The sequence below is a fragment of the Lethenteron reissneri genome, chromosome 39 (genome assembly GCF_015708825.2).
Source record: "Lethenteron reissneri isolate LAM-NWPU_2019-01 chromosome 39, ASM1570882v1, whole genome shotgun sequence".
NCBI lineage: Eukaryota > Metazoa > Chordata > Hyperoartia > Petromyzontiformes > Petromyzontidae > Lethenteron > Lethenteron reissneri.
This window is the reverse complement of record NC_083817.1, coordinates 2,301,820-2,324,704: the sequence shown is the minus strand read 5'-3', so window position 1 is coordinate 2,324,704 and position 22,885 is coordinate 2,301,820. Positions and strand designations below refer to the sequence as shown.

The 22,885-nt window shown below is 59.0% G+C and overlaps 1 protein-coding gene across 1 annotated transcript in view; it reads left to right on the top strand.

The window, feature by feature from the left end:
* Positions 1-21,680, top strand: part of LOC133352070 (E3 ubiquitin-protein ligase RNF220-like) — a 119,090-nt gene extending 97,410 nt beyond the window's left edge. The window contains 11 exon segments of the mRNA XM_061567809.1: positions 720-762; positions 3,614-3,660; positions 4,940-5,074; positions 5,076-5,088; positions 9,476-9,590; positions 10,007-10,102; positions 11,493-11,557; positions 12,389-12,476; positions 14,631-14,745; positions 15,277-15,351; positions 16,178-21,680. Coding sequence (XP_061423793.1) covers positions 720-762; positions 3,614-3,660; positions 4,940-5,074; positions 5,076-5,088; positions 9,476-9,590; positions 10,007-10,102; positions 11,493-11,557; positions 12,389-12,476; positions 14,631-14,745; positions 15,277-15,351; positions 16,178-16,249 — 864 coding nt within the window. The 3' untranslated portion in view covers positions 16,250-21,680.
* Positions 21,681-22,885: the final 1,205 nt, after the last annotated feature.

Sequence of the window (22,885 nt, the reverse complement as noted above, 5' to 3'; positions counted from 1 at the left end):
ATCGTTTTCATCCTCCACCCCCTCCGCCCCACCCACCCCCCCGAACCCCCCCCCCCCCATAATAATCGCGCGCAACAACAGCAAAGGGTGGCCGCTTAAACAGGACCTCGACGCACGGCATCGATCGTTCTCGGCAACTGCAAACAAAAACCACGGAGCTCTGTTATTATTTTTAATTAACCACTTATTGAGCGATGGCGCACCGCTGGGCCGTACGACGCCACCTCCGACTGCAGCCTCAGTCCGCGCGCACGTATGCAAAACAAATTAATTGAATAAATCGCATTTCGTAAAAACAACACCAGTTTTATAAACAGCGGCGAACCGTCAAGAGCTTCCTGCGAAACAAGCCGCGCAGTTATTACGATCTCGAAGCGTTGGGCACTGGGTTAATTTTAAACTCACGGACTTCACGCTGACTCGGTTATACGAGGCTACGTCCCGCGGCTCACAAGGGACGTCACTTATTACCGAACAATTATCCCTCCAAACGCGTCTAACGAAGCGGAAATAAATTGCCGGCGCCCTCCCGCCGCTTTCCGCGGTGCCGCGTGATTCGCGATCGCCGCCACCGCCCCTCGTTCGTTCGCTCGATGAGAATTTGTCAGAAACTTGCGCTGGGAGTAACTCGATTAGGCGCCGTGTCATTAACGAGCACGCGGGGCGGGCGGACCGGCTCTTGACGCTGCTGCCCTGTTGCGTGCGTGTTCTGTCTCCAGACCTTCCTGCGCGTCAGATCCAACCGCCAGTCAAGACTCAATGGTGAGCGGCGGCGTCGGCCTCAGTTCGTTTTGTTGTTTGTAATTCTCACCCCGGTCGTGCGACAGATACACCCTCGAGAGCAGTGCATCGCCCCCTGCGTGAAAAAGGTCCGCTGAAGGAGGTGTCATGGAACTACTGCTGAGGTCTACAGACTAGGGGCTATTCCACGTGCCCTGCTCAGGAAAAAGTAGTCGCGCGAAAATATAATTAGCAGAGCTATAATTTTGCCTAATTCAGTGAAATATTAAATTGAACACGGGAGGGTTGTTTGTGCAGTCTTTGGTGACCTGGCTGAGACCATTATCTCGCTGCAGAACCACACGCAGTTGATCCCACACATGAAACCGAGGATCTCGGCATTGCTGGCTCAGCGTTTCTGAGCCCTAAGTCGCCCGGCCACCTCTGGCGTGTGGGTCCCCGGTGCCGACACCATCAGGGACACCAGCCTCTCTCCGCTTGTCGCGCGCCGTCCAGGCGCCGCGTCCGACGTTCCGTCGTGCGCGCCAGGGGCCGAGCGTCGGTGGGATGGGGGCGGGGTGCGAAACGTCGGATGTCGCGCCGAAGGACTCGCGGTGCAAAACCCGGATGTCGCATTCCCTCGCCCCCCTCCCCCGTCGCTGTTGGCGCCCGCCACCCGTCGGGCGAGTCCGTCGGAGCGTGCGGCCGAGCCGTAATCCCTCACACCTGGCACGGCCGTTCATCCCGCGAGGCAGAGGCAGCGGCGCGCGCAGCCGGTGGGCCCCGTACCCCCCTCCCCCGCCCCAGCCCGGCTCCGTGGGCCGGGTCCTCTGTTCGCTCGGGACAGGTGGAGGTGTGGAGCGGCGCCTCGCGTGCCCGGCAGCTCGCGAAGGCGCCACGGCGCGGCTCCTTTGCCGAGGGTGCCACTCGCTGAAGGTCGGCGGCGGAGCCGGTTGAGCCGGGGCGTTTTACGGCCGCCCTCATGCCCCATTACCGCCGGCACCGTGACCACGTTAACGAGATGCAGGTCCACATTAAAGTTGCGGTCCTCTTTATACTTCACTTTATTCATTAAAAAAAAACAAGTTCCAATGCAGCTGTTGTTGCCCGTCGGTTTACCGTTTCTGGGGCGAGGTAACGGCCGCGCCGAATAATCAAAAACCGATTTGGCTGTCGGCGTGGACAAAAAAACAACAACCTGCTCATTGGCCGTCAGCTGCAGCCGCCGCAGCAACAGCCTGGACTCGATTCCTCACAGACGCGCCTCGAATCCCCACGCGGCTGACGCTGAACTCTACCAGATGTCGATACGGGCAACAGCGCGGGCAGGGAACGGAACGCGCGGAAACCGCGAAAGCACAAAACAAGATCGTCGCAGGTCGCCAAAGCGACCGTTACTTGCCCAATTTAAATACAAAAATAACAAAAGTTGCTCCCTCTCCCGTGGCCGCCCCCCTTCCCCCCCCCAGCGCGCGCCAAACGCACCGCGGAGTTCACGGCGACGCCGCGTCACCGACGCTTATCAACGTCGGTGCCGCGAGGTGCTCCGGAGGAGATGTATCGACACCGCCTAATGAGCCGCCTTAAACTTTCCGCGGGGCAGGCGCGACGCAGTTCATATTGCCTATTGATCGCGTCGGCGACAGCGCCCCTCACCCCTCCAAAAAGGACTGGAAATCTGCCGGAAAGCAACTTAGCATCGATCTTTCTGCCCCTCATCATGGTGGGGGAGGGGGGGCAATCTGTAGGGAAATAACCGACTTTGAATCATTTATGCGCGGCCCGGGCAGCGACCGGTCACGGCGGCCGTTTACATCGGGGTAGCCGGCGGTCGCCGACCCGCCCGTTAGGTCGGTGAGGATTTAATGGCGTGTCGCTCGCCCCCCCCACCCCCCCGGCTCGTTGAGGTTTTGGCGGCGGTGGCAGCGACGGTGGCTCACGGGTTCGGCGCAAATGAGCAACGAGGGCAAGAAGGGGCCTTCTGCGTCGTTAGTCTCCTAACTAAGCCCAGGCCGCTCGAATAAAAGCGGAGGGCCCCCCCCACCCAGCATGCCCCCACCCCCCCGTCTGGCACCGCCGGGCGCGGGGATCACGGGGAGCGGAGACCGCGGGTGAGGGGAGGGGCGTGGGGGACAGGGGCGAAGGGATAAGGGGAGGGGGCTCACGGGGGCAGCAGCCCAAAGCCTAGTGACACTGCCAGCATCCCCGTCACTGCCACTGCATTTCCCTTTCTGTGTGTGTGTGTCTGTGTGTGTGTTTGTGTGTGTGTGTGTCTGTGTGGGGAGCGATAGTGCAGCGGTTAGCGCGCTGCACTATGAACCCGACGACACGAGTTCGATTCCCGCTCACGGCCAACACCAGTGACGATTATCTGAACCGGTCCCAGGCCTCCCCTAGGTCGACTCAGCCTCAAATGAGTACCTGGTGCGGTGTGTAAACATTGCTACTAGGGAGACAAAGGTGGTCGGGCGTGGTGCTGGCCACCCACCCCCTCGTGTACCGTTCTGGCCTTCATAGGTGCTCGCTAACAGCACTTGCGGGGAATCTTTGATCTTTGTCTGTGTGTGTGACTGTGTGTGTGTCTGTGCGTGTGTCTATGTGTTCGGCCTTCATAGGTGCTCACTAACGGCACTTGCCCCAAAAGTCTGTTAAGGCTGTTAAGGCTATGCGGAGGATCTTTGCCTTGGTGTGTGTTTGCGTGCGCGCCTGAATATGTAAACACGTGCGATCATTATACACCTTGGGAAAGTTGTATTTGTGTAAGCGCCACAAACCGCCTTGCACTCTGTCTCATGTCTCCGTGCCGACTCATTACGTCTCGCATCTCCAAGGGACGCCGCCGGTGGCTTGAGGCGCCGAGTAACTCTGCCGCTCTGCTGCGTGTCGCCCCCAGCTCGCATCGGGAAGAACAAGAGGAAGAAGCCGCTGGAGGAAGGGCAGGTACAGCGAGCTGGGGAGGGGGGCGGGGTGGTGGGAGGGGTGGTCAGTGGGGGGGTGGTGAGTGGGGGGGGGTCTCGCTTGGAGCCTTGCAGGCGGTGCCGACTGCTGCACAAAGTTTTCCCTCTCCGACCGCTACGCGGAGTTAGAGGGAACGTGCGCCTCTGTGTGTGTGTGTCTGTGGGGAGTGGTGGTGTAGTGGTTAGCGCACTGTGTGTGTGTGTGTCTGTGGGGTGCGGTGGTGTAGTGGTTAGCGCACTGTGTGTCTGTGGGGGGAGCGGTGGTGTAGTGGTTAGCGCACTGTGTGTGTGTGTCTGTGGGGAGTGGTGGTGTAGTGGTTAGCGCACTGTGTGTGTGTGTCTGTGGGGTGCGGTGGTGTAGTGGTTAGCGCACTGTGTGTCTGTGGGGGGAGCGGTGGTGTAGTGGTTAGCGCACTGTGTGTGTGTGTCTGTGGGGAGTGGTGGTGTAGTGGTTAGCGCACTGTGTGTGTGTGTCTGTGGGGTGCGGTGGTGTAGTGGTTAGCGCACTGTGTGTGGGGAGCGGCGGTGTAGTGGTTAGCGCACTGTGTGTGGGGTGCAGTGGTGTAGTGGTTAGCGCACTGTGTGTGTGTGTGGGGAGCGGTGGTGTAGTGGTTAGCGCACTGTGTGTGTGTGTGTGGGGAGCGGTGGTGTAGTGGTTAGCACACTGTGTGTGTGTGTGTGGGGAGCGGCGGTGTAGTGGTTAGCGCACTGTGTGTGTGTGGGGAGCGGTGGTGTAGTGGTTAGCGCACTGTGTGTGGGGTGCGGTGGTGTAGTGGTTAGCGCACTGTGTGTGTGTCCGTGGGGAGCGGTGGGGTAGTGGTTAGCGCACTGTGTGTGTGTGTGGGGAGCGGTGGTGGTCCATGGGCTTCCCCAAAGTGCAGCGTGCAAACATCAGCAGAGGGGAGACAAAGGTGGCCGTGCGTGGTGCTGGCCATCCACTCCGCTCGCCTGCCACATGCACGCCTTCGTAGCTGCTCGTTAACAGCATGTGCACCAAGAGGTGGTTAAGGATGAATTGGAGATCTTTGTGTGTGCGTGCGTACGTGGCTGTGCGTGCGTGTGTACACGGCAAAGTACTGGGCACAGCTCCCAGAAGCCCCGAGCGGCGGCATGAGAGGCATTTCATTCGGCCACGTGCGGTCCCTCGACTTTAGCCTGACCCCGTGCGTCACCGTTTGCCGTGTCTGTGCCGGCATTAACGCGAACTCCGTTTGTGTCCGGGCTGCCGGCTACGCTGTCATCGCCGCCGCCTGCCGGAGCAGTACGATGGATCGTTCGCCAACGAGGACGAGGAGATGGAGACGGAGGGCGAGCGGAGGGTGGGAGGAGGCCACCATCGTTACGACGAGTTCGAGTGGTGCCGGCCCCCGCGACTGCCCGCGCCGCCACTGCTCGACTGGCGCCGCCAAAGGTGAGTCCAGAGTGCGGCGCTCGCGACCACGGTGCTTGTGCCAGGCTATGTGCACCTTGAAGTGTCAGAGGTTCGCTGGCAGGAGGTCACGGGACAGGCCCAGGTGTTACGGGTTGACGGGCCGAGATGACTGACAGATGCACCAGCTGCGCTCCCCACCGTGCCACCCCGCTGTATTTTAGCCGCCCGGCGCTCCGCTCGTTGTTGTGAGTGCCACTCCTCCGCCCGGTAGCGCTCACGCTCGCACGCTCGCTCACTCACTCGGCATCACAAACGCCACGGCCACCGCGAGGGCAATAACCGTAATGTGCACCCTCTCCGTCTTGCGCGTCCTAATTACAGTGGCAGGATTTCGTGCCGTTTCATTTAGGCCGCTCATCAAATATTTAAGCGCGTGTCACTTATTGTCAATTCCTGCTCCACCACGGCTGTCGCCCGAGGGGTATCGGTGGAGGTGGGGGAGGAGGGCGGGGGGTGTGGCTCTGTCAGCAGCCCAACCCCCCCCCCCCCCCCTCAGTGTCTCCCGTTGGACTCCTGAAGGCGGTGCCCCCTCCGTGCAGTCTCCACGGAGCGGGGTGTCAGGCCGGGGCGAGCGACACCTATTGGGGGGGGCCGTGCCCCCCCCCCCCCCCAATTCCTCCCCCCCCCCCCCGAGCCTCCCTCTCCGGGCCTCGCCGTCTTGGGAGCCTCTGCCCGGCGAGCAGCGTTAATTGGCTGCGATTAATTACGCGCAGAGGCGTTAATTGACCGATTGGTAATTGATTGATAGACTTTATTTGACCAGGTGGGATTCCCAGCGAGGCTTCTGTCGCCTCTGACGCGACAGCAGAACTGGCACAAAGCGAGTGACAGCCGATAACAGTGCAGCGCAGAGCCTCGTGCCCGGAGCTGTCAATCGTCCAGCGGAGCGAAACGCTCGCGTCTCGAGCACAGGTCTCGGACGCGCGGCCGCCTGGGGTCTGGTCTCGCTCGTGCTACCACGATAGCCATCGCATCTCAGGGGGAAGCCGAGACGCAGCGTGCGCTGTCGGAAGCGCGTGATGCAATCTCCTCGTCATCGCCTGGACATCTGTGAAAAAAGAGCTTTGTAGCGCAACGGATTCCTCCAGTATCAATCGGTATTCTGATTCTGCGTACGATGGCGTCATCGCCTGCCGTGTTTGAGTGCTCCGAGTTCTCCACTCCCAGGGCGATGCCGCTCCTCCTGAGTCGTTTGTGCCCCAGGTAATTTACACGAGACGCGTTCACGTTGGAAGTCCTGGACATTTCTCGTGAAGGCTCTCGAGTTTACCTCCGCTTATTATGTTTAATTTATATTATTTTATTATTTCCATTCTACGTGACTTCACCGAAAGAACCAAGAAGATGAATCCCTGCGGTCACGAAAGCTTTAATTCGAAATTGCTGCCTCGAGTTTGCCGCATTTTGCCAACCGCTTCCTGACTATCGACTCGAACTCGGAGGAATGGCCAGAGAGTGTTTGTACGTACGTAAAAACCCCCATTAATGAATCATGGTGAAATATTTCCACCGTTTGTTTTTACCTCAGTCAAAGGTTAGAGGTTGTTTAAAGGTCATCTTAATAAAGGTAGGTCACTGGTTTCTTCCAGACATAATGAGGCCTCGCTCAACTTAGTCGGCCGACGTTTATTCAAATGCTGTGACCGCCGGACACGCAACTCTCCTCTCACAGTAATTTCTCCTGACACCGCACAGTTCCCATAACCGTAGAACGACCAGAACCAACTCCACTCCACTCCGCTAACTTGTACCATTATACCTTAACGGGAATGCCTGTAGCATTCGTAGCTGTGCATTAAAATTGAGAGCTCCGGTAGCGGGTAGGGGCAGCCGATGGGGGATAGGAGAGGGATTTCTGGCCATGTAATTTGCCGGCTGCCTTCCCGCGGCTCGACGCGCCAACGTCGGGGATAATCGCAAAGTTTGGCGGCGAGTGCCGCTGACACGGCCGCCGACACGGCCGCTCTCGGCCGTGCTCGGCGAAAGGGGATTACGAGGCAGCGCGGGCGCTCGGCCGAGTTCAGTGCCCGGGGTCCGCGGTTGTAAATAGCGAGGCCCCGGGTCACCGCGCGGCGGGTGTCACCGCTATCGGCACACTTACACACGCACGCACGCACGCACGCACGTGCGCCCTTCCCTGCCCCCACCCCCCCGCTCCCTCGCCCGCCCGCTCACGAGTCTTCGCTAGTCCCCACTCCGCGAGCGGCGGCATCGATTTGTCGTGGGAGGGCGCGGGGCGTGAGCGCGCACACTACGCGCGCTCGCCAGCACCGTCGCCGCCGCCGTCGCCACCGCCGCTCACTCTTGCCCCCCGCTCGCTCGCTCGCTCGCTCGCTCGCTCCCCGGGCGGTGATTGAAAGGCATTTAAAGCGCTGCTGACCTTTTCCTGTGGGGATTGGATTACCTGTCAGCTCCTCTTTAGGCGGAGCGGTGGACGTGGCTTAGAGTGGGGCTGACAGCAAGGTGAAAGCCACCGCTCTGGGCCTCCTTATTTATTTATTTGCGCCACGATTTTCGGTGCAAGGGCGATGCGCGGACACCAGATTTAATTTTATTTAATTCCGTTTTTTTTTACTAATGTGGCCTAAGTCCCGTGCGAAAGGGCGCGTCGCAGGCAAGCGGCCGCGAATCCCCATTTGCGGGCGGATCCCAATATTCCGCGAAGATGTTAAATGTGTCTCGAGTCGCGGCGTGTTTGTATAGACTTATTTCATCACGAGTCGGGAGAATGATTAGATTACAGTCGGAACAATCTCCGTCGTGCCGCCAGTGCAGACGGCAATTTGTCTAAAACACGGCCACCCTCCAAATATGATTGCCGCTCAGCAGGTCACTTACGGCATAAATACTCCCCCGAGTGACACGTTTAGCATTTACACGATTTCCGTTTAATGCCCCCAGTCACGTGCCGCTCCTGATTACCGATGGCGGCAGTGTTTTGAGAGCGCGCCGCGTCTCCCGCCCGGGCGCTAAATCCCCGCTGCGGCCGTGCCGGGCGGAGGGGAGAAAAGAGAAAGAGGAAAAAAAAAACCCAAGAAAAGCTCCCCTTGCGGTTTTGCTGCCGCCGCCCCGGCGAGACTGGGATCCGAGCGGCACTCCCGGAAGAATCCGCACGGTGAGGACAGCCGCGTCCTCGCCGTCGCGGGGGGAGGACGTTATTTTCGCCACCCGCGCGATCGATGCAAAGTCACCTCCCCACATCGCACGCGGTGCGCTAACAGCCTCGTGATCCATGAACGCTTTGGGGCAGCGGCGGTCGAAAAGCCGCTGATGCATTGATCAAATTAGCAGCGATTCGGGCCGGGAAGGAGCGGTTTTCGGCAGGCCCTCTTGACCGGGCAGTGCCGCACACCGCCCCCCCGCCCCGGGCCGTCCCATTTAAATACGACCGTGAATTAGTGTCGCCGTTTGTCAGGATGGCCGCGGGGCCCAGGGACGTGTGTAATTGGACCTCGGGCCACAACGAGGGGTGCGATCCCTCACCATAATGGTCCGAGATGGAGCTCACCCGCTCGCCCGCCTGTCCGCCCGCCTGCCCGCCCGCTCGCTCATGGAACGAGCGTGTGCTCGCGGCCCACTCCGCTGTCAATCTGTCGGCCCCCGCGCGGTCCCAGCGCCGGGGCACAGCCGCCTCGCGGAGTTGCACTTTCCGATTTGTGTCCCGTGTAATATGCGTCTGTGTGTGTGTCTTTCTTTGTCTTTGTGCATGCGTGTGTGTCTGTGCGTGCTCGTTAACAGCACTTCCCCCAACACGTGTGTGTACGTGTGTGTCTGTGTGCGTTTGTGTCCGTGTATGTGTGTACGTGCATGCGTGCGTGTGTGTTGGGCGCTAGTGAAATGTTGTGATTTTGCTGGATGGGGGGAGGGGGGGGGGGCGTGGAGGAGGCACAGACTTATGGTACGCAGTGGATTAAGGGAAGTTAAAAATTTAAGTTTTGCATGACGCTATGGTGTTCACCATATGGTCGTATGATGGGGTCGCTCCCTTGTTTGTTTCTCAGTGTGTATGTGCACGTGTGCGGACGCACATATGACATGTGTGTGTGCGAATGGTGGTAGAGTGGTTCACACACTGCACTATAAACCTGGCAACTTGGGTTTGATTGCCGGCCATGGGACACAGCAGTGCCAAGTGCCACCTGGGCCTTTCCTGCACCCTTCCTTTATCGTTGACTCGGCCTTAAACGACCACCCAGATGCAGTGTGTAAACAAATATCGGCATTGGGGAGACAAAGGCGGCCGGGCCGTGGTTCTGGTCAGTCCGCCCCCCCCCCCCCCCTTGCACACCGCGCCGGTCTTCGCAGGCGCTCGCACTTGCCCCAAAATCTGTGCCTGAGGCTACCTGGGGGACGTTTGTCTTGGCAGGCGCTCACCCGATGCTGGCGCTGTCCGCGCTGCACGGCGCTCGCCTCGATGGCCACGACAGCGACGCGGACCTGGACGTGGACGGGGACGACACGCTGGACTACGGCAAGCCACAGTATCCTCCACCCCCCTCCGCTGACGGCGCACCCCCACCAGCACCAGCAGCAGCGCCGTTGCCGCCACCACCAGCGGCACCACCACCAACATCACCAGCAGCACCACCAACACTACCTGCACCAGTACACCCATCAACACCAACCCCGTCACCACCAGCACCAACAACATCAACTCCACCAGCAGCAGCACCGCCAACACCACCACCACCAGCAGCACCACCACCAATACTACAAGCATCAACACCAGCAGCAGCACCACCGCCAACAGCACCCCCATCAGCACCACCACTAATACCACAAGCATCAACACCACCGCCAGCACCACTGCCAGCACCACCAGCACTAGCAGGCCCTGCAGAGTTCGGTGGGGAGAGCCAGTGTTTGGCAAGGCTTCCTTGACAACGCGACGCTCCAGGTACTCGGAATCGGACATCATCCCGTGCAGCACGGGGGACAGAGGCGGCGGCGGGGAGCAGCCGGCGCGCGAGAGCCCTCGCCCCGCCGGTGCCAGGTGAGCGGCGCGCCGCCAGCGTCACTCCCGAGTCATCCCACGCAGGCCGCTCTATGCCATCCTTGCACTCAGATACATATATCCGTGTATATATATTGCATCGTGTGCTACAATGCCTGCTCAGCAAGAAGTATCGATACACTCTCTTCGGTATTTTATTTTCGAACAGTTGTTAGTACGCTGAGATCAGAGGTCTCCTCTTGGCAAGGGGGTTGCGGCGTGCGACGCGGGGTTGAAGGGAACGCAGGGCGGTCCGAGCGCTCAGCGGTGCGGACGAGAGGAGTCGCCGTGGCCACGCGGGGGGGGGGGGGGGCGGTGACTTTGGGCGACTTTGAGACGGCTTGTCGAAGCCACGGCGTCTCTCTTCGCGACGGTCTACACTCGTGAATTTGTAGCTCTATTGCCTTCCGACACCAGTTAAATTTTAATATTAAATGAGTTGGTGCGGGCGGGCGGGGTGGGGGGAGGTTTCGGAAATTGCTGCTCATCAAAAATCCGAGCTGCCTCTTGAAATTTAATTTAAAAGTGTGCCCGAATGAGCGCTCCATTCAGAGGGAGGGATTCCCTCGGCCCATGTGGTTCGGTGGTAAATCCCGCCGTTAAATAAAGTAACGCGGAACATAAAAGTTTTAAGTCACAAAACGACTCGGCCAAAGGCTCTCCTCAAGGCTCGTCTCCGCGTCTGTGAGAGAGAAGCGGGACCCCCACCCCCCCACCCCCCCCACCCCCCCACCTCCCACGTGCGGCGCGCTCCGCGCTTCCCCGAGCGTTGTTGACGGGAGCCACGGAGCGGCGGCATGCGGGCGCGACACTCGCACCGCAGCGCCGCCCCCGCCGGCACCCGCATCGCCGGCCGACCGTGCCGTGGGAGCCGTCTCCCGGCTCCGACCGGCCGGCCGTCATGCGTGTCCCCGGCAGGTGTTAATGCGTCCCGGCGGCGGCGACGGCGAGCGCGGGACGGCGCTGAACGAGTCGCCCGTCCTGCGGATGATTGCGCGCGAGGGGTGGGGGGGCGGGGGAGCGATCAAGGAGCCCGCCGAAAGTCGCCGACGAAACTCGAGCCCGCGGTCCAATCCCAGGGCGAATCTGATATAAAAACACGCGGCGGAGGAACTTTGTTTACGGCACGCGCCGACAGCTCTGAACAATGGCGGCCCTGATGCGGGCCGCCGGGCCGCCGTGCCGCGTCGCGCGCGTGAGCGACGTGGCGCGATCGCGGCGGCGGCGGCGCAAGGCGGGCGACCGCACCTGTAGCGCCGTCCGTCTCGGCCACGCGCACTCGACACCTGTGTTTCCGTACGCGCCCGCAGAGCCCGGCGTTATCCCGCGCGCCCCCCCCCCTTCCCCTCCTCCCCCGCGCCGTGACTCACGCGCGCTCGTCTCCCCGCAGTGCGGACGGCTCGCCAGCTCCCTCCGCGCGCCCCGGCTCCGAGGCCGCTACGTGGCCCAGCGACGGTACGGAATGCTCCGTCTCACCTCCGTCTCACCTCCGTCTCACCTGCACCACCAGCCAACACCTCCGGCTCCCCCCCCCACACCCGCACCATCCCATCGTCGCAGCCTGAAATCCAGCGCTGTTTATCGGCACTCACAAACGTTATTTTGCAACTCAGCGCTCGTTCCTTCATTCATTCATTGTCTCACCCCAGCACGCAACTGTAACATATGTATAAGAATTAAAAGCACATGGACCACATTCATCATGAATAATGTTTTTGGACGGTGATCAGTGTGCACGCTATGGAGGAGATCAAGCAGTGAGGAGTGCGATATCCGTCTGCAAGGCATTCTCTCTGCTCTGAGACAGGGCTCAGCCTGTGACATTCCCTGCCGCTGTGAGGCCTGGATAACGATGAACCTGGGAAGCGGGTGAAATTCAAGCTTGCGTGCTACTGCCAACAATGGCCCCTAGCTGTTTAGTTTACCGAGGATGCAATTAAGGGAGTCTCGTGCAGTGACCGCGTCTTTAACCTGCAATGTGCACTGGCAGCACTCGTTGGGAGCTAGTGGTCCCCCGCTCGGGCCAGGAGCATTCAGGAAATTACAGTTTGTACGTTTAACTTCTTTCGCACCGTACCAAGCCAACCGTGATAATCGGAGGTGCGGGGGGGGGGGCGAACAACAAACCAGATACAACAACAACAACAAGCAGTTTTGAAGAAATTAGTTTTCAATCTCGATTCAAAAGTGCACGGCTCCAGCGGTTTGGCTCTGCCCTGCCGCCAGCGGCCCCGGGGCGGCCTCGCATATTAACACCCGCGGCCTCGTCCTCTTGCGTGACCGCAGAGACCCCGTCCACGAGCGCCGGCGAGGGAGACGGCGCCACCGCCGCCGCGCAGGAGCAGCACAAGTCGGCGGAGGGGGACGGCGACAAGTAAGCGAAGCGGCTCGTCGGACGCGGGGAGGGGAGGAAGAGGGGGGGGTGGCCCCTCCGCTGACGGGCGGGAACCGTCGCGGCGGGCGGAGAGCCACGGTGTGAGATGCAGCTGAGCGGGAGAGGAGGTGTCGCGAAGTGATATCGGGTTCCTCCAGTCTAAATAAATATTCAGATTCCGAAGTCGTGGCCGTCGCCCGATGTCGCGAGCGGGAAGAGCTCTGGCATTGCAACCGGCGCGCGATTCCGCTGTTCAGTTCACTCCCGCGACCAAACTGCTCCCTGCATGTGCCCAGTCTGGTAGGATTTTGGAAGCTGAGCGCCCTTGTGTCCGCGTAGCAGGTCAGTTGCTGACCCGGCGAATGAAACTCATCCCAGTCTCTCTTGAGTTCTTACCGAGTTAAACAAATAAACTTGACTTGCCCTGGCCGGGCATGTCGGTGGCGTCACGTAGCCGCCTTCCGCTGGAGTGCGTGACCCTGGGGGAGGGCAGGGGCGGGGGAGGTCAGTCTGGCAGCTGGGCCCTGAGCCCACGGCCATCGTCACCACCGGCACATGATTTGGCCCGTGGCCTCTATCCCGGGCCGGCGCAATTAGACGGGAACCGTGATCGTGCGGAAAGAGCGCGCGTGGAGGGGTTTCAGGATTTACCTAATTGTTGCTCATTAGCGGTAATCAAGCAGCGCGTGTGAGTGCCGTGCACATTACCGGGAAGCCGTGCCAGTACCGATCGCGACGAGCGGCGCGCGGCTAAGCGGCGCAGAATAACGAAACATTAAACATCTGAAATTAGGGAAATCCAGTTACGTTCTGTTTATTTTTTGGTACGAAAAAAAAAACCATTGTAATTATTCACAGGCCGCTTTCCGTACAGCTGCGGAGTCGAGGGGATTATTTAGATTTTGTTGTTGTAATTTAATTATTTGTTTGTAATATTTAATTTAACTTGCATAAGCTGTTTGTCACCGCTTGATGAACGGCGGCTGCGGCGGTGGCTTTATTAAAGTGCAGGCTTCCGCTCGCGCTGACAGCTCCACGTCGGGCCAGCGAGGTGACTGATTTATTAAGAACCACGCGCTGCCTCCTCCTCCTCCTGCTGCTGCTGCTCCGCAGGACTCTCCACACCGCGCGGCCGCGTGATGTATCGCGCCGTGAAATGTTACGCAGCGCGTATAAATCAATTTTGATAAATTCCGTCTGCCTCGCAACCCGACCTGTCTTTTAAAAACTCAGTCGCGGTAAAGAAAAGGACTGTTACTCATCGCGAGGTGTCATTTTTCAAAAAGGGATATCTTGCCAAAAAAAGGGGGCTTTGATTCCTTGAACCACTAGAGCGCGGCGCTGTAAAGTAAAAACAACAAAAAGCGTGACCGGTGAAACATCGCGGCGCCGTGTTTTGGAACGTCCCGGCGTGATGGAGGTGAGGCCTTGATTGAGGCGGCGCCGTCTGTTGTTTACTAGGACGTGCGAAACATTTTTTTTCGTGAAATTCCGGGAAATGTAGTTGGAAATAAAGCGAGTGGGAGAGCAGGCATCCGCCATAGTTAGCCCCCCCATTCGCACTCGGGAGCCACGGCGCTGGCGGGGAAGCGTTGCCAGGCCCATCCTGGCGAAGGTGCCGACCTCGTCGACGCCAGCCGGCAGCGTTCCCGCGCAACCACGAGAGTCCGTGGCAGAGCTGTGGTGACTGCCATTCAGAGACGGTGGAAGGAGCGGTGGTGTAGTGGTTCATGCACAGTGGCACAGTGCTAAGAACCCGGCCACCCTGGTTTGATTCCCAGCCTGGACCCCTGCCCCCCCTCCTCTCCAACTACACCGACCCACACTGAACAAAGTGGCGGAGTACGGTCAGACAATGCCCACACCGCACACAGCAAGCCCCTCAACCTGCGGCGGATGGACACGGCTGCCGTACGGCAGATGAACAATATTCGCCGGCGAATCGATGCAGCGTCACGCGCCGGGCGGGGAGCGAGCGTGGCGGTCACGTGGGGAGGCCCGGCGGCCTCTGGGCAGGGGGCCGGCACCGGCGGCACCATCGCCGAGTCCTCGCCGGGACCGGTCTCTCCGCCGAGAGCGACCGTGTCTGAGCGTCTCTCCGGCGACCCCCCCCCCCCCACCCTCTTGACCACCACCCCCCCCCCCCACTCCCAGGACGGGTCGCGGTGACGAAGTGTCGGGGGCCGTCGTGGCCGCCCTGAAAACTCGCATCCACGACCTGGAGCGGCAAGTGAAACGAGGAGACAAACACAAGTGTCTGATCTGCATGGTGAGTTCCACCGCCACTCCGCATGCCACCCCCCGCTGCCCCCGCCCCCCATCGAGACCCTTCCCAGATTTATCGATGCCCCGGCGTATACGGCGCTCTATTGAACACAAATCATTATCGTGATTATGCTCTCCGGACGAGTCCTCTACGTCTCTCTCTGTGCGTGTCTCTCTCTCTGCGTGTCTCTCTCTCTGCGTGTCTCTCTCTCTGCGTGTCTCTCTCTCTGCGTGTCTCTCTCTCTCTGTGTGTCTCTCTCTTTCTGCGTGTCTCTCTCTCTGCGTGTCTCTCTCTGCGTGTCTCTCTCTGCGTGTCTTTCTCTCTGCGTGTCTCTCTCTGCGTGTCTCTCTCTGCGTGTCTCTCTCTGCGTGTCTCTCTCTACGTGTTTCTCTCTCTGCGTGTCTCTCTCTCTGCGTATCTCTCTCTCTGCGTGTCTCTCTCTGCGCATCTCTCTCTGCGCATCTCTCTCTCTACGTTTCTCTGCGGCGGGCCGTGCTCGTGCCGCACTCACGACGGGGCTTGTGTGCGTTGCAGGACTCGTACGCGCTGCCGCTCACCTCCATCCAGTGCTGGCACGTCCACTGCGAGGAATGCTGGCTCCGCACCCTGGTAATTGATTCATTACAGCAGCTTGCCCCCGAAACCCCACGCTACACAAACAACATCGAAATCACAAACGCGCACTCCACGCCGCCGCCGCTCGCTGACGGGAAACCAGAGTCAAGCCAGCGCAAAAATGCAGAACCGGTGGCAACTCCAATTATGTTAATTCGTTTATAAAGTTTTTTTTTTTATTTAAAGCTCGGCGCTCGGTTCAGGAGGCTACGGGGCGCGCTGAAAATGAACCCCGCACCCCGCGGGCCGCTGGCTTGTCAGCCGGTGATCCCCGGGCGGGAGGGCGGGCGGGTAGGGTGTGTTTACCCTCAGCAGATACCGGAGCAGAACGGTGGTGGTGGAGATTACCGCCGTGTTGTGATTCACGACCCAAGCGCCGCGTCGCCAAATTCTCCGTCCCTCCGCCACCGCGACCGCCGGGCAATCAATCGTGTGAACAAACACCGTGGGTGGGTGGGTGGTCGGGTGGGTCAGGGGTCAGGGGTCAGGGTGCGGAACGACCCTCACTTCGACGCACTTTCAACTTGAGCACGACTCGTTCAGCTGTTAGCCCAAAAGTTTACTCCCTTTGTGCAAGGGCACCGCCGGCACGCACGCCACGGATTTAACTGAGGCCGGTTTTGTCGCACGTGGCGTCCGGCTTTGGTAACGACCCTGGGACACCGTGATGAGTCGCTCGGCAGCGCGGCACCGCTCCCTTCGCTCGGCCGTCCCCGTCGGCCGCCGTCCACTTGACTCGGCAACATAAACGATGGAGGGCCCTCCTCTCACCGCTCTGTTGTGGCGCGTCTTCTCGTTTCTTTCCCCCCGATTGTTGCAGGGCGCGAAGAAGCTGTGTCCCCAGTGCAACACCATCACCTCCCCCGGAGACCTCCGACGCGTGTTCCTGTAGTGGCGGGGCCGGGCCCCCCCCCCCCCAACTCCCCCCAACTCTCCCCGCCGCCGCCGCCGGCTCCCGTCCGGAACGAAGGGGACACTTCCACCGAAATGTCACGTGCCTCGGCACCGATCGGTGAGCGTCGGCGCTGACGGGGGCGCCGCGAAAACGGACCACCGGTGTGAGCGATGGCAGCGGAGGCGGAGGAGGAGGCGCCCAAATTGTACGCGTTTTTCCGTGCGTGTCGTTTTTTTTCTTCTCCGTTCGCGTTTTTCGTCTGTGGGGGGGGGGGGGGCGGGGCTTCCCTGTTCAAGGCCCCGTCCGCTGAGGCCACGGCGGCGGCACGGGTGGTGGGTGTTTTTTTTCGGGGGGCGGGCGAGCGAAGGGGTTTGTGGCCCCCCTTCTCTCGCAGTCCCCGCCAATGACAAAGATGATGATGCTGCTGCTGCTGCTATCGCTGCCTCTCGGTTCCTGGAAAGTTTTTGTTTTTCCAGTTCTCACTTCCCCCCCCCCCCCTGTCGTCCCCATTAAACGTGACGACGGCGGCGGCGGTGGCGGCACGCACAGCTGCACGGGCGCCGGAAACTTCTCAGTAACGGAGCGTATATTTCTTGCCGCTTATTTAAGTAAATAAAGACAACAAAGCAAACGCTCAAATAATAATGGTGAATAGGAATCTGCTGCCAATGCATTGGCTTGTTATTTAAATGTCATGTCCAAAAAGTTTTTTTTTTCTGAACAGAGGTGTATTAAAATCGGGCCAAAACTGTATGCATAGGCTGCCCGTTTAGCTTTCTTCCGGAAGATATTTTGTCGTTCATGTAAAGTCGTGATGTCGTGATGTTGTACAGAGGAAATTCTATAAAATCGGCGAAGCGCCGCCCGCGCGTGAACCCTGCGGACACGGGGGGCGAGGCGCGAGAACTCTCCCCATAACCCCCCCCGCCCCCCCCCTTCCTTCACAACCCGTCACGAACGCACACTCGGGACACGGAGGAAATCGCGTCGACGGAGCGACCGCGGAACGGCCAACCGACGCGCGGGTCCCGCATCTCGCACGCATCTCGCACGCAACTCGCACGCGCGTGCGATTCGCAGCAACGTTTTAAAAGCACAACTGCAACGAGGAGGCCACGTGCTCTCTCTCTCACCGGTCTCGTGGTGTGACGAACGCCGGTGCCGTAGCAGCGCCGGCGCGATCCCGGTGTCGTCGCCCCCCCTCCCCCCCCCCCCCCCCCCGGCCAACGTTCTTACCGCTCGCCAAAGGATGCAAATCCCTGCCGCTCGCCCAAAACGCCCCCACCGGGGGAAGAGTTTCGGGCGAAATGAGTTGTTCCTTGCAAGTCCCAGTCTCCTGACCTGTCTGAACGATCCAGACCAATCGGTGTGTGTGTATGGAGTGTGCGTGTGTAGAGTGTGTGCTGTGTGATGCTGTGTCTCGATGTGTGTGGCGCGTACCATGTGCGATTCTGTGTGTGATGCTGTGTGTGTGTGCTGCTGTGTGTGTTTGATGCTGTGTGTGTGACGCTGTGTGTGTGTGTGATGCTGTGTGTGTGCTGCTGTGTGTGTGCTGCTGTGTGTGTCGTGTGTGTGTGATGCTGTGTGTGTGCTGCTGTGTGTGTTTGATGCTGTGTGTGTGACGCTGTGTGTGTGGTGCTGTGTGTGATGCTGTGTGTGTGCTGCTGTGTGTGTGCTGCTGTGTGTGTCGTGTGTGTGTGCTGCTGTGTGTGTGATGCTGTGTGTGTGTGCTGCTGTGTGTGTGGTGTATGTGTGTGGTGTGTGTGTGTGGTGTGTGTGTGCTGCTGTGTGTGTGATGCTGTGTGTGTGGTGCTGTGTGTGTGACGCTGTGTGTGTGACGCTGTGTTTGTGACGCTGTATGTGTGACGCTGTGTGTGTGACGCTGCATGTGTGTTGCTGTGTGTGTGGCGCTGTGTGTGTGGCGCTGTGTGTGTGCTGCTGTGTGTTTCATACTGTGTGTGTCATGCTGTGTGTGTCATGCTGTGTGTGTGTGCAGTGTTTGTGATGCGGTGTGTGTGCTGTGTGTGTGGTGCTGTGTGTGTGATGCTGTGTGTGTGACGCTGCGTGTGTGATGCGGTGTGTGTGACGCTGTGTGTGTCATGCTGTGTGTGTGGTGCTGTGTGTGTGGTGCTGTGTGTGTGGTGCTGTGTGTGTGACGCTGTGTGTGTGGTGCTGTGTGTGTGGTGCTGTGTGTGTGGTGCTGTGTGTGTGACGCTGTGTGTGCTGCTGTGCGTGTGTGTCATGCTGTGTGTGTGCTGTGTGTGTGCTGTGTGTGTGATGCTGCGTGTGTGACGCTGTGTGTGTGACGCTGCGTGTGTGTTGCTGCGTGTGTGACTGATGTGTGTGTCATGCTGCATGTGTGATACTGTGTGTGTGCTGCTGCGCGTGCGGCCGACTTCTGCTCCGAGCGCCGCTTCACCCTCTTAGAGTAGCTCTCGACGTGACCTGGCGGATTGAACGCCAACCCGCCATGGAGCACGTGGAATTATCACCCAGTCCCTTATATTATAAATATTCACAGGCAGCCAATTCCAGCCGGCCACTGACCCCTGACCTTCAGTGCAGCGTGTGTGATATAGGGGGATCATGATGACCACAATGAATCGTCGATAAAATGTCGACGCTTACATCTCACGACGGCGCGCTGTCGGATTGCCGCGCGTCATAAGCGACGTTTCTCGATTTGTATATATGTTGTACGTAACGGGGTTCGCGTGACCCCTGCCGCCACTGGAGGGGCTACCATTCACTGCAATGTTAAATAATAGATTATTATTGAATCGAATCGCCGTGGTGAGGGTGCGGGTGGGGGGGTCAGTGGGGTGGTGAATCGTTACACCTCCGGTGTGATGTATCTGGGTGTGCGGTGTGAGTGTCTCTCTCTACCGCAGCGTCTGCCAGATGTCTCTGTTAGCGTGGAGGGGAGTGACTGCTCGCTCAGCGCACTTGATGGACCATGTCAGGGGAATCCTCTCTCTCTCTCTGTGTCTCTCTCTCTCTCTGTCTCTTTCTGTGTGCATCTTTCTCTGTCTCTCTCTCTGTGTCTGTCTCTCTGTGTGTGTCTCTCTCTGTCTGTCTTTCTCTGTGTGTCTCTTTCTCTGTGTGTGTCTCTCTCTCTCTGTGTCTCTCTGTCTCTCTCTGTCTGTCTCTCTCTGTCTCTCTCTCTCTGTGTGTCTCTCTGTGTGTGTCTCTATCTCTCTATGTCTCTCTCTCTGTCTGTCTCTCTCTGTCTCGAGTCCAGCTCCAAGCCGAGCAGCGACACTGGCCCGCTCCGTTCCGTTTTTTTTGTTTAATACGCAGAACTCCGTGCGATATCGGTGGCGTCTGCGTGACGCGTGACATAACCGCCATCACGTAACACTCATCGGATGAGACCACGCTCATCGGATCTCGGGAGCTAAGCCGGTGTGAGCCTGCGTAGCGCCTGGACGCATTGCCATCAGGGCTTTGCCAGCGGCGGTAGACACGAGTAGGCGAGTTTGCAACGTGATGGCAGTGCCAAGTGTCCACCCCCTCTCGAGTTATGGGTTTTCTCCGCGGTCTCCATTTTCTCCCCGCACGAAGCCAAATCAGATGTGATTGACCACACATCCCATGGTGTGAGGGACGAAGGCGACTGAGACTCGTCGGGATTTTCGCCATGATTAATTGACACGCATCATCATTAACAGTATTATGATAACAACAAAAATGGAACCAGACTGGTCCGTTCACAGCACCTCGAAGACGAAGCCGTGCAGCTTTAGTCAAAACACAATTCGATTCCAGAAATGTGCAAAATTTAACCCCACGGGGAGACCGGTGGTGTGAGATTTGGGTGACTACTGCGCTGCCTAAGAAGCACGTGGACTCATCGTTCACGCCTCGCCAAAGTCCGCGGGACTCCCTAAAGAGCTCCCCGTGCCGGGCAATGTTGGGTAGAGCGGGAGCCACTGGAGCAGACTCACGGAGTCCGAGGAAGACCCGCGCGTGACGGTTTGTGTGGTGGTGGTGGTGGTCGGGGGGGGGTGAAAGGTGTCACCGTATTATCCGGATTCTAAGACGCACCCGAAATGTCAGTACTGTCACACGCGCGCCTACCGGATTATAAGACGCACCCACGACTCCCCCCCCCCCCATTCATATCCACGGAGTTGCGTGGAGGGGGGGGGGGGTCCCGTAGTGCGTCATTACCTGGAGAATACGGTGACAGGACCCGCGCGGCCACCAAACACACACGCAGCCCTGAACCTCGTAGCTTACACGACCCAGTGCAAGGCCGTTGCGTCTTTTTGTTTTGTATCCCTCGTTAGTGACGACAACAACAACAAAGAGACGCGTTACGGTCAGGCGCACAGTCGTATCGCTCGTGACGTCACAGCGGGTCACGTGTCACCCATCGTCACAAGGGGGATGGCCGCCCCACGTGACTTGAGAGTATTTTTTCAATGTAATTTAAAATAAACCACATTTTTAAAAATGTCATTAAATAATAACGCATCTGTCGGATAGCCCGGGACACACACACACACACAGAGACAAGGTAGGCGCGCGCGTGTGTCTCACAAGTTCAGATCTGCCTGTCGATTGAGGCTAGCGTCTCTTTAAACAAATGGATATCGGAGATAGCAACAACAACGACAACGACGACACATGGCGCGGGCTAACGAGTTGAGCTCCCGTCGCAAGTTCGTGACGAGAGGTGACTGCGGCGGTGGCGGCATGGCGAGCGCTTCATCCAGCGGTGGATTGAGCATGGCCCTCCTGATGACGACGGCGAGCGATCAAGGAGCTCGGGTTCGTCCCGGGGTCGATCGGTCGCTCGCACGGACGTTGGGGACTTCTTTCGCACCGTACGACGTAGCCCACAGTGCTGACCGGTGCAAGGCATTGGATTCGCAGTGGCATCGGAGAGCGCGCCTCCACCCCCCCCACCCAGCCCCCCCCAGCCCCCTCCCCCCCCCCGCACCATCCGCCCCCCACTCCCCGACCCGCACGTGTTGATTCTGTAGGGGCCCCACGGGCGCCGCGGCCTCCGCGGGGGGCGGGGGGGGTTCGGTTAGCCCCGAGGGCCGACCGAGGCGACCGAGTGTACATTTCGGTCAAGGTATATAACAATGTCGCTGTTTGTAACACGAATACATAATTAAAGTGAGCAAGTGTGTGTTTATTATGTGTACGGTTGGAGCTGTCGTATACTAACAGCCCTTCCTCCCCATCGCAAGTCTTACCTACGAGTCGTGCCGCTTCTGTAGCCGAGTGTCTTGGTGTCGCTGTGAGTGATGACGACGGCTGTACATAGGCTAGCGAGCCACCACGCGTGTGTACAGTCCCGGTTCCGTGATGATTCATGTGGTTGGTGGTGGTGGTGCTGGTGGTGCTGGTGGTCTCTTTTTTTGTAGCGAGAGCTTTCCGAAAAAGGTTTAATAAAATGAAATTTGATGGTGTGTGATGGCGTAACAAGCACGGAATCGTTTGTTTGTTCCGAACGTGAAAGATTTTCATTCTCAACCGAATACAGGAACTGTGTTTTTGCCCGGGGGGGGGGGGGGCGGGGTCCTCTGCTGGATATTGCAGAGCAAGTGGCACGTGAGTGGCAAGCCACAGCCGTGAGGCACACGGACTGCGTGTGCCGTGCCGTGCCGCTGACCCTCGGATAGTCCCGGCTGAAGTGTAAGCACCCGCTCCCCGCCGTTGTCGCTCGTGCGAAACCAGATAACGCGCAGACACACGGGTGGGACACGTGACACAAACAAGACATCGACCAAGAGCAGATCCCATTGATGTGGGGTGCACCGTTGGGAGAGATCTTATCTAGGATTGTATGTGCGGCAGCGCACACCAACCCCCGTCTGTGCGCCGTGCCGGCCTTAATAGGTGATCACGAACAGCACTTGGCCATGAACAGCACTTGCCCCAGCAATCTGTGCTGTGCGATTGCAACGGGCATCTTTAGCTTGGTACACAAAGACACGGGCACCCATATGTGCGCTGCCTGTGTTCTCGCACCCACTAATCCACCACCATCACCTTCACATGGCGCACCATCACCTGCCGTCAACAAACATTCCACACCATCGGCTCCACCTTCCATTCCGTAGCTATCAGCAGCATCCCACACCATATCACCTTCCACGCCATAATTTTCACATTCCCATAGCCGTTCATTCAGCATCAATAATCCACTCCATCACCATCGCGTTCGCATGACCATCGCCTTCCCACGCCCGTGCCAGGGTTATGGGTCATCGGGTGGCCGTCTGGAAGCCTCCCTGTGTGGCAGTGGCGATCGGCCTCGCGTTGAATTGACTCGCCGAGCCAGGGGGGCAGTCGTATGACCTCCCCGTGTGAGATCGCCTTCATGGACGCACATTATGTGGAACGCGCAACCCCAAGACATACACACATCTCACGTATACACACACACAGTACTCACACACTGGGCGTGTGTCAGTGTGTTGGGAGCGGTGGCGCAGTGGTTAGCACGCCGCGCTACGATTCACGCTCACGGCCAACGACACTGACGAATATCTGAACCTGGTCCTGGGCCTCCCCTAGGTCGTCTCAGCCTTAATTGATTATCTGACGCGGTGTGCAAAAGTGGGCCTGCACCCACCCCCACGTGTGCCTTCATAGGTGCTTGACAACGACACT